The sequence below is a fragment of the Capra hircus genome, chromosome 27 (genome assembly GCF_001704415.2).
Source record: "Capra hircus breed San Clemente chromosome 27, ASM170441v1, whole genome shotgun sequence".
In the NCBI taxonomy this organism is placed as follows: domain Eukaryota; kingdom Metazoa; phylum Chordata; class Mammalia; order Artiodactyla; family Bovidae; genus Capra; species Capra hircus.
This window is the reverse complement of record NC_030834.1, coordinates 20,103,200-20,114,884: the sequence shown is the minus strand read 5'-3', so window position 1 is coordinate 20,114,884 and position 11,685 is coordinate 20,103,200. Positions and strand designations below refer to the sequence as shown.

The 11,685-nt window shown below is 41.3% G+C and overlaps 1 protein-coding gene across 2 annotated transcripts in view; it reads left to right on the top strand.

Annotated features, from left to right (window-relative positions):
* The window catches only part of TNKS (tankyrase), a 153,313-nt gene continuing 144,278 nt past the window's right edge, over nt 2,651–11,685 (top strand). For both annotated transcript variants that reach the window (XM_013975432.2, XM_005698796.3), the window contains exon 1: nt 2,651–3,360. In XM_013975432.2, the coding sequence (XP_013830886.1) occupies nt 2,688–3,360 (673 nt within the window). In that variant the 5' untranslated portion in view covers nt 2,651–2,687. The remainder of the gene's footprint in view (nt 3,361–11,685) is intronic.

The window sequence follows — 11,685 nt, the reverse complement described above, 5'->3', positions numbered from 1 at the left end:
TCAACCTTTTTTAAAAAAATCTCTATCCAGCAGAAACTTTTAAATTTATTTTGTACAGATAAACAGACATACTAGATGCATTTGAATTAGGGTGAACATTACTATGAGTAATGTTTGCTGCTGCTGCTGCTAAGTCACTTCAGTCGTGTCCGACTCTGTGCGACCCCAGAGACGTCAGCCCACCAGGCTCCCCCGTCCCTGGGATTCTCCAGGCAAGAACACTGGAGCGGGTTGCCATTTCCTTCTCCTAGCAGTAGCAGATGCATTTTGAATTAGGGTGAACATTACTATGAGTAACTGGCATTCAGTGTAGCAGGTGACATAATTCCTGTGTTCCCATTTAGGGACAGGGTCACAGTAAACGGGGCAAAGGGGAGTTATGGACACCTAATGCAACATGTTGATTCACCAACTCCTCAATGCCACCCCGTGCTGTCCATTAAGATTCAAAACCAGGAGAATGTGTGCTGTGAACAGATTTTAGTTACACTGAGGGAAGTTTTTCTATCCAGTCACACATTTGCTAATGTGAACAATGGCACAAATTTATAAAACAAATGGATAATGTTAGTATTATAATCTGTAACCACAGACTAGATGGCAATAAATGTCACTCATAGCATTAATTATGTTTTTGACCTTATTGTATTCAATGGTAGTCATAAATAAACTTACCTACTTATTTGGATGGGAACGTTAGCATCACACTAATTACACTGAATAATGAACATGCGAAAAACCAGCCTATCATGTGGTTTAATATTCTGCAAAGCGCAATTTCTACCTGACCCATCTAAATCTTAGGAATTTCCTAAGACACAGACTCTCCATCTATGTCTACTCTCTTGGAATAATGCTATTTTTCTAAATTTCCATAATGCCTCAGTTCAGTTCAGTGACTCAGTCGTGTCCAACTCTTTGCAACCCCAAGAATTGCAACACACCAGGCCTCCCTGTCCATCACCAACTCCCAGAGTTCACTCAGACTCACGTCCATTGAGTCGGTGATGCCATCCAGCCATTTCATCCTCTGTCGTCCCCTTTTCCTCCTGCCCCCAATTCCTCCCAGCATCAGTCTTTTCCAATGAGTCAGCTCTTCACATGAGGTGGCCAAAGTACTGGAGTTTCAGCTTTAGCATCATTCCTTCCAAAGAACACCCAGGACTGATCTCCTTTAGAATGGACCGGTTGGATCTCCCTGCAGTCCAAGGGACTCTCAAGAGTCTTCTCCAACACCACAGTTTAAATGCATCAATTCATCGGCGCTCAGTTTTCTTCACAGTCCAACTCTTGCATCCATACATGACCACTGGAAAAACCATAGCCTTGACTAGACAGACCTTTGTTGGCAAAGTAATGTTTCTACTTTACTATTAAACAAGAAGCAGGAAATGGAGACCTTAATGAGATGATCCAAATCATCGATACATTTCTTTTGATGGTAGACAAGAAAAAAAGGAAGGTATAGGCAGAGGAAAGAGAAAGAAATTGCTGAAGAATGGCTTCTGAAGGTGAGTGATGGGTGCAGCAAGCTGGTTTTTTATCTTAGTTGGGGAACGAGAGGGAAGAAGGATGAGAGGAATAGAGAAGGTCAGCTAAAAAGAATTCAAAAGAAAGGAACATGTTTGTAATTATTTCAGTCAAGTTTAAGGTGAGAAATGAAAGCACAGAGATAACAGAATAGAAAAAAAAACACATAATTTTAGTAGTTAACATTTATTGAACTATTAATTCTATTTTGCAGAGGGGAACCTAAGACACAGAGGGGTTAAATAGCTTGCCCAAATCTACACAGCTCGTTCTTGGCAGAGCCTGAATTTCAATCCTTGTAATCCGAACTTCTATTTTAAAATGAAGTACTTAACGAAGCACATAAAGTGAGAACTCTCATAGAGAGGTGATATAGAGACCAAGGGATTAACTGGGAGGGGGAGAAGGCCGCATTAAAAAAAATTGTTTTTAACCAGTGGCATAATTATATGTGTTGTATGTTAGCCGCTCAGTCGTGTCCGACTCTGCGACCCCATGGACTGTAGCCCACCAGGCCTCCTCTGTCCATGAGATTCTCCCGGCAAGAATACTGGAGTGGGTTGCCATTCCCTTCTCTAGGGGATCTTTCTGACCCAGGAATCGAACCTGTCTCCTGCACTGCAGGCAGATCTTTACCATCTGAGCCACAAGGGAAGCAGACAGAACACTTTGTATATGTTAGCTCATTTAATTCCACTAACAATTCTGTTCGATAGATACTAGCTCAGTTTTCAGACAGGGGCACTTGACATTTGATAAACGACACATACCTTGCACAGAGTTCCATCTCAATAGCAGGTTCTGCAGCAAGATAAGGAAGATTGAAGGAGACTTGGCAACAGAACGGAACAGGGCAAGGTAAGCAGGTTCAAAATGAGAAATGCAGGAAAAGTTTCTCACTTAAGTCTAGGCTAGTTCGTTTTCAAATCTCCCCGGTCAGCCCGCGAAGGCGTCACAAAGCCCGCCCCTCGGCGGCGAGGCCACGCCCCCTTCCGCGGAGGGGCTCGGAGCTCCCAAGACTTCCCTCCCACCCTTTGACCCCGCCCACTCCTCCCAGCATCATTTCCTGTGCGCTGGGCGCTAATTGGTCCGGCAGTCGGAAGTGAGGGCGGGCGGTGGGGCCGTTGCCGCAGTGACAGAGCTGGGGGAGTCCGAAGATGGCGGCGTCGCGTCGCTCTCAGCATCATCACCACCATCATCAACAACAGCTCCAGCCCGCCCCAGGGGCTTCGGCGCCGCCGCCGCCACCTCCCCCGCCACTCAGCCCGGGCCTGGCCCCTGGGACCACCCCGGCCTCCCCTACGGTGGGCGGCCTGGCTCCGTTCGCCTCCCCGAGGCACGGCCTAGCGCTGCCGGAGGGGGATGGCAGTCGGGATCCGCCCGACAGGCCCCGATCCCCGGACCCGGTTGACAGTGCCAGCTGTTGCAGTCCCACGAGCACAATCTGTACGGTTGCCGCCGCTCCTGTGGTCCCGGCGGTTTCTGCCTCATCTGCCGTCGGGGTCGCTCCCAACCCAGCCGGCGGCGGCAGTAACAATTCACCGTCGTCCTCTTCTTCCCCGACTTCTTCCTCCTCTTCCTCTCCATCCTCCCCCGGATCGAGCTTGGCGGAGAGCCCCGAGGCGGCCGGAGTTAGCACCACAGCACCATTGGGGCCTGGGGCTGCGGGCCCGGGGCCAGGGGTCCCAGCAGTGAGCGGGGCCCTGCGGGAACTGCTGGAGGCCTGTCGCAATGGGGACGTGTCCCGGGTAAAGAGACTGGTGGACGCGGCAAACGTGAATGCTAAGGACATGGCCGGCCGGAAGTCTTCTCCCCTGCACTTCGCTGCAGGTCAGAGACTTTTTGAATTGTTTATTAAGGGTTTTGGTGTTTGGCACTGGGGTCCGGGTAGGGAAAGAAAACGAGTTATGATGATGGGAACGATGGGGGCGTGGTGATGATGCCTCAGTACTTCTCGGGAAGCCTTGAGGTTCCTTTTTTTAGGTGGTGCCAGGGTGACGGGGGCGTGGTAGGGGAACGTGTGAGTCCCTTTTTAGTTTGCACAGTGATCCTCGTTCTCATCCCCAGCCTCCCTTAGTGGTCGTCTCAGGACATGGATATACTTAAACTTTTTCAGTTCCGAGTGTGTCGGAATAAAGTTAGATCTGAGTAGTGTTAGAGTAGTTTTGTCGTGTGTTGGCTCATTTCCTTTTTACAGGAGTAATGTCGCATGAGGACAAACTAGACCAAGAGAAGTTTAATAAAACTCAACAAGTGTTAAGTAGCTATCGTAACCTTATAATTAATATAAGAGACTTAAATGTAGTTAGTGAAACCTTCTCTCCTTTTGAGGTAGTGTACAGTCGGATTGGGCAGATCAAAATGTTCCTATGTGAAACAACTGGAGAAGAATACTTGAATGCATTATGTGATGGCAGAAGAAAAGGCTTTGAAGTTCTGGCAACTGCTGTCTGTTGCTTGTGAAACAGATAATTTACCTTGTCTCAGTAGCCTCCATCTCCTCATGGGCAAAAATGTATATGGGGATTGTGTGAGGATTTCCTGAGAGGTATCTGGGACCTAAGTTCTCCCGCGAAAATACTTGTTCTTAAAACCTGGACCACTGCACACTTTTTTTTTTTTTTGAAGCAAGTTATTATTATCTTTTAAAAACAGATAGTATGTTTTTATATAAACTACAGAGAAATTTAAAACAAAAAGGATCATAATCTCATTGCCTAGATATCTCCTGACATTAAAAAAATAAAGATGATAAGGTTATATACCTTAGAAATGTTACATTAGAAATGTATATATTGTATGTACATTCATATAGTACAGAAATAAATGAAAAAGCGTCACACATAAACATCAAAGATCATACTCTGAAGATAACTTCTGTTAAGTTTCATGCTTTATTTCTAATATATACCACTCTTTGAGTTTGTTCTGTTAATGTAAAGCATATGTTAAGAACTTAATGTATTGTTTATCAGAACTCGGAAAATATTTTTATCCTCATTTACAGATGACAAAAGTGAAGCGTGTACAGCTTAGATAATCCTAAACTCACATAAGAAGTAGTGGAACCTGGATTTAAACTTAGTTTGATTTTGGAATGTGTGAAGTCCAGGTTAAACAATTATACTTGGTTTAAGATCACTTTTCAATTTGTGGGTAATTTTTATGGAGTTTTCACTTTGGCAGTGTTTGGGGAGAAGTAATTGGGGGCATATATACTCCAAGAGTAGTGTTCACACATTTTTTTTTTTTTTGCAGCCCATACTTAGCAATAAATTTTATGTTGTAACATGCAAAGTGAATCAAAGGTTTCAGTAAACAGTTCTTTGCCTTGCTACATGTGTTGTACTCTGATATTTTATATCCTAATCCATTTCCTGTCTTGCAAATGCTGTTTGTGATCCCATTAATGAGTCATGGTCAGCAATGTGAGAAATACAGGAAATCATTATTAGATCGCTGGGAATGTGGAGGCTACTGTTAGGAAAGATTGAGGGCAGGAGGAGAATGGGGCGACAGAGGGTGAGAGGGTTGGATGGCATCATCGACACAATAGACTTGAGTTTGAGCAGACTCCAGGAAATAGTGAAGGACAAGGAAGCCTGACATGCTGCAGTCTGTAGGGTCGCAAAGAGTCAGATATGGCTTAGCAGCTGAACAACAACAACTATTAGGAATGTAGTGAATTGAATCAAAATCAGGCTCCCCTTTAAGTAGACAGATGCTCACAAGTGTTGCTTCTTTTAGATGAAATAATTTCTTTATTTAGGCAGGATGAAAGATCTGTAATAAATAAAGCAAGACTGCCTTTGTAAACTTTGTTCCAAATTTGACTATTATAACATGTTGTTTCACAAATCTTGTCATTTTTCATCATACTGCATTGTAAGTAATCACTTGCAGATATTACATTAATTTTTGTAATATTTAGAATTAGTTGCACATAAAATAGTGCTTATCTCCCAAGTCACATCTTTTTGCCATAGTAGTTATTTTTTGTTCTATTTTAGAGTTTTTTGTGTACCCAGCTAAGCTAGAAGACAACCAGTGAAACAGTCCTGTAATTATGTTGTAGTTATGAGACCCTAATCTTGAAGTGGCTTATTTAGGGGAAAAAAATAATCTGTTTTAGTTCCGTGTGGAAACCTGAACAAAAACAGTGAAACTCTCTATGGGTTAAAAGCATAACACTCTAGTCAATTTACTGTGTTTCATGTTTGTGTTCATAGCATTAAAGCTTTGTTTAATCTAGTCTTCTTCATGCATAGGCTGGGTAATTAAAAGTGATTGTCAGTTGACTATTACTTGATTGGAATGCTAGTCACTGAATGTCATGGAAGAGCTGTTTTAAAGATAGGAAATTGGTACCATGCCTTGGATGGAAAGATTTAAAAATTGTAGTTCCAGTGTTCCACAAATCTTTCATTAACTAAAGATGTGAAAGTCACTCAGTCGTGTCCAGCTCTTTGGGACCCTATGGACTTTACAGAACCCCATGGAATTCTCCAGGCCAGAATACTGGAGTGGTTAGCCTTTCCCTTCTCCAGGGGATCTTCCCAACCCAGGGATTGAACCCAGGTCTCCCACATTGCAGGTAGATTCTTTACCAGCTGAGCCACAAGGGAAGCCCAAGAATGCTGGAGTGGGTAGCCTATCCCTTCTTCAGCTGATCTTCCTGACACAGAAATCAGAACGGGATCTCCTGCATTGTAGGCGGATTCTTTACCAAGTGAGCTGATAGCTTATCATGCTGCTGCTGCTGCTGCTGCTAAGTCGCTTCAGTCGTGTCTGACTCTGTGCGACCCCATAGACGGCAGCCCACCAGGCTCCCCCATCCCTGGGATTCTCCAGGCAAGAACAGTGGAGTGGGTGATAGCTTATCATAGGTTGGTGTTAAATATTGACACAGTTTTGAAGTAGTCAGTTGTCCTTACCCTTATGGAGCTTACAGTCTAGTGGGGAAAATTAAAAGCAACAATAACAAAAACCCCACAAAGTGTCCTAGAGTGATAGTAAAAGTAAACTACTCTCTTTTGGAGCAGGCAGTAAGGACGTTTGTCCTGATTTTAGATCATTTAAAGAAGTCTTTCTAGATAAAGAGATGTTTTAAAGTGAGGATTTAAAGGTTGAGTCCAAGCTAGCCAAGCAAAGATGGGAAGGAAGAATGTTAATTAATGCCTTTATTTCCGTTTAAAAATAAGTATAGTTCTATAGAATGAAATGAAATCATTTTTAAGGCTCTTTGAAGTGGTGTGCAGTCATATTCATATTTAAATCCTTATGCCTTTTTTTAAACCATAATTCTTTCTAGCAGCAGAGTTAAGAATCCTTTCTATCCTACTTTGGACTGTGATATTGTTAAACATGCCTTTCAGTTCAGTTCAGTTCAGTCGCTCAGTTGTGTCTGATTCTTTGCGACCCCATGAATTGCAGCACTCCAGGCCTCCCTGTCCATCACCAACTCCCGGAGTTCACCCAGACTCATGTCCATCGAGTCAGTGTTGCCATCCAGCCATCTCATCCTCTGTCGTCCCCTTCTCCTCCTGCCCCCAATCCCTCCCAGCATCAGAGTCTTTTCCAGTGAGTCAGCTCTTCGCATGAGGTGGCCAAAGTATTGGAGTTTCAGCTTTAGCATCAGTCCTTATAAAGAACACCCAGGACTGATCTCCTTTAGAATGGCCTGGTTGGATCTCCTTACAGTCCAAGGGACTCTCAAGAGTCTTCTCCAACACCACAGTTCAGAAGCATCAATTCTTCAGCACTCAGCTTTCTTCACAGTCCAGCTTTCACATCCATACATGACTACTGGAAAAACCATAGCCTTAACTAGATGGACCTTTGTTGGCAAAGTGATGACTCTGCTTTTGAATATACTTTCTAGGTTGGTCATATCTTTCCTTCCAAGGAGTAAGCGTCTTTTAATTTCATGGCTGCAGTCACCATCTGCAGTGATTTTGGAGCCTAAAAAAAATAAAGTCTGACACTGTTTCCCCATCTGTTTCCCATGAAGTGATGGGACCAGATGCCATGATCTTCGTTTTCTGAATGTTGAGCTTTAAGCCAGCTTTTTCATTCTCCTCTGTCGCTTTCATCAAGAGGCTTTTTAGTTCCTCTTCACTTTCTGCCATAAGAGTGATGTCATCTACATATCTGAGGTTATTGATATTTCTCCCGGCAGTCTTGATTCCAGCTTGTGCTTCTTCCAGCCCAGCATTTCTCATGATGTACTCTGCATAGAAGTTAAATAAGCAGGGTGACAATATACAGCCTTGACGTACTTCTTTTCCTAACTTAGAGACAGTATTAATAATGTCCACAACTAGAAACATAATCTTTAGTTTCCACTATTGGTATAGATTCTTACAGTACTGCTTCTGATACCTTCTTAAAATGACTATGTCAGAATGATCCAGTCTTTTATTGTTGAGGAGAGTTTATATAAGTCTTTTACAGTTAAGATGCTTGACCTTGGTTGTTCAAAGGACCATCAAAGCTGTTGAAATAGGATCAATTTAGAGTGATATATCTCCTGAATTCAATTCCTAGTAATGACATATTTTTGTTAAAGGACCAGTATATTCTGATAAGTTTTCTTTTTAAAGAAAAGTCTGGATAAGGTCTTTGTGAAAAAACAACAACGAAAAAAGAGTTTAATGAAGCACTGATTTCTGAAATTTCATGGTATTTAAACTGAAGAAATTTTGAAGTAGGTTTCCTGGTTACTTTAATGGTGAGCATTAGTTAACATAAGACTTGACTAGGACTTGTGATATGGGGTACTTCAATATCAAATCCAGCAAAATATGTATGGGATTTTTGTGCTTTCTTTTTATTTGAGAGATATCTACCTCAACACACATTAACTGTATAGAGATTGCCTTACTCATTTCTCTTTCTCTTAATTTTTTGTCATCGTGTCCATGCTTGTCCCCCTACCTCCATCTCCTTCACTGTTTCAATTCTGTTTAAAAAAGAGCAAAACAAAACACTGTCCTCTAGACTGTTGTTGCCCATCAGTAGGTAAAAAAATGAGTCAGAACACTTCAGTTCTGGAATGGGAATCTTCCTATACATTGTGTGGCAAAGTCCTTAATTATACTTTTAGCCAAATGTTTTTGCCTCAGGGTTTAGGAAGGGTCCGATTTGATAATAGAAGGAAAGGAGCTAGTTCCATAAATATCTTTTCAGACTTAAAATTGTTGGCTGCAAACTGAATTATCTTTTACTTAGTCTTTTCTCAACATCTTATACTTTGGTTAAGGTACTGCTTTAAAAAAAGTTCACATGGAACTTTTAGTTAGAAAGGTGTACAAAGTGTCTCTCTTTTTTTTTTTTTGGATTAATGGTACTACTCTTTGGAAGCAAATGATTGAAAGAGCAAATTAGTTATATGAAGGTGTTATGTAGAAGTGTCTCTCAATAGTAGTAAGTTGGTAACAAGCAAACTGCAGCCATAGAAGAATATGTGCATCAGTTAAAAATACTGTCTGATTTCAGTTACATACCTGTCTGCTTATATTTTCCTTTATCCATCAGTATTTTTTTATGATGTGTAAATTGTAGACATTTATGCAGCTGCCCGTAAATACACCACTATACATATCATTATCCAGAGTTTAGTGTTTGTTTAAAGATTTGTCTTTTCATGTAAAGTCTGTACAAATCTTACGTGTTATATTCACAGAATTCTGACAAATTCAAATGCCCATATAATCCAAATCCTTACAGATAATTCTAACTTCAGAAAGTTCCTTCATGTTATTTCCCTCTATCCCTATCCCTCCCCTTCCAGCAGACACATTGTTCTGACTTTTTTCCACTATACATTGAGTTGCCTGTTTTAGAAGTTCATATAAATGGAATTATGCACTATTTGCTTTTTTGGTAAGACTTCTTTTGGTTTTGATGTAACTTGTGTCAGTAGTAGGTATTTCATTATATGAGCATGCTACGTTTGGTTTATACCTTCAGTTTGGTTTATCCCTACTTTTCAGACCCTTAGGCTGTTTTCAATTTTTGACTATTATGAATAAAGCTGTTATGCTCATTCTTGTAAAATTCTTTTTGAGAACATAGATCTTTCTCAGTACCTTGTATTGAAATTGCTGGGCTTTAGGCTAGGTAAATTTTAAGTTTTATAAGAAACTGCCAACCTTTTTTCAAGGTGGATGTGGCATTTTACATTCCCATTAACAACATACGAGAGTTCCCGTTGTTCCATATCTTTGCCAACATTTAATGTTTTCTGTTGGTTTCATTTTAACCATTCTGATGAGAATGTGTGCTCTCTCATTCTGGTTTTATTTTGCATTTCCCTGACCTTTCCATGTGTTTATTTGCCATTTATATTTTTTCATAAAGCCCACTTACCCTTTTTTTTGAATTGGGCAAATCAGTAGTACTATATTAGTAGTTATTAAAGCCTTACTATATTAGTTACTGTATTTCCTAATGTGTATGAAACTACCCCAACACTTCCCTGATTTCCCCCTGGTGGCTCAAATGGTAAAGGATCTGCCTGCAATGTGGGAGACCCAGGTTTGATCCCTGGGTCAGGAAGATCCCCTGGAGCAGGGAATGGCAACCCACTCCAGTATTCTTGCCTGAAGAATCCCCATGAACAGAGGAGCCTGGCAGGCTATAGTCCATGGGGTCACAAAGGGTAAGGCTCGACTGAGTGACTAACACTTCTGCTTTTCACCCCAAAACTTAGTAGCCTCAAATAACAAGCATATTTTTTATTTTCTGTGGTTCGAGATTCCAGGTGTAGGTCGGGAATCTAGGCAGGCAGATTCCTTACCATCTGAGCCACCAGGGAGGCCCCTTATGTATAACTGAATCAGTGTGCTATATACCTGAAACTTACAAACATTGTAAATCAGCTGCTGCTGCTGCTGCTGCTGCTGCTGCTGCTAAGTCGCTTCAGTCGTGTCTGACTCTGTGCGACCCCATAGATGGCAGCCCAGCAGGCTCCGTCGTCCCTGGGATTCTCCAGGCAAGAACACTGGAGTGGGTTGCCATTTCCTTCTCCAGTGCATGAAAGTGAAAAGTGAAAGTGAAGTCGCTCAGTCGTGTCTGACTCTTTGAGACCCCATGGACTGCAGCCTTCCAGGCTCCTCCGTCCATGGGATTTTCCAGGCAAGAGGACTGGAGTGGGGTGCCATTGCCTTCTCCCTTACATATATATGGCCAGACAATAAAGATTTTAGGCTTCATGCCCTGTGTGATCTCTGTTTCAACTGTGTCAACTGGTCAGCTCTGCTTTTGTGCCATGAAGGTATCCATAGACAATGCATAAATGAATAGTATAGTTATGTTCCAATAAAACTTTATTTATAAAAAAAAAGGGATGGCCAGATTTGGCACATGAGTTTTAGTTTGCTGATCCCTGTCATAAGGCATTGTGTGTATCTTTTTTTTCACTTTTGTTTTCCTTCTTCTTTAGTCTTTACTTCTGAAATACTTTTTTATTTTGAATTATTTCTGAGTTCCATCTTAATTATTTCATCTTATTCTAACTCACATATATACTGGTCTTTCATATCTTACATCTTTTTCATATTGTCTTTTAGCTAATATTGAAGTAGTAGATCCTAATTTTGTTTTTTTGGGGGGAGCATTTTCTTCTAGTATATATTGCTGATAGAGGTGCTCACATTCTTATGAAAACTCTGCATGGAATTTGACCTAATTTTTTTTACTGCTCATTTTTAGAGAAATTAATTGCTAAATAATCAAGGATAAAAATAGAAGCCTGAACCTTGAGGGTAACTCCCCTTGTCCTTTCTCCTCATGTTGGACATGGAACTCTGACCTAAAATAGATTAAGTCTCACAGGAAGGTTTGCAGTATCATCTCTTACAGTCATAGCATTTAAATTAAGAAACATAATTTTATATTAATATCTTAGTTTATATAGCCTACATTGCTGCTTTCTAGGAGCCTTAACCAGAGACATCATGCTAAGGGCATTTTATAGGTAAGATGTCTTCCTCATGGTCTATTTACATAGAAGTTTTCATGAAAAGAGGCTTAGTATAGTCACCTGCCTTTTTTTCCTCCCCTCAGGCATCCCTTTGTTTCGCAAGGAACTGACTAGGTCACAGGCTAGGTGTGCCTTTCTTCCAAACCAGACATGATTCTTTGGCAGTTTAA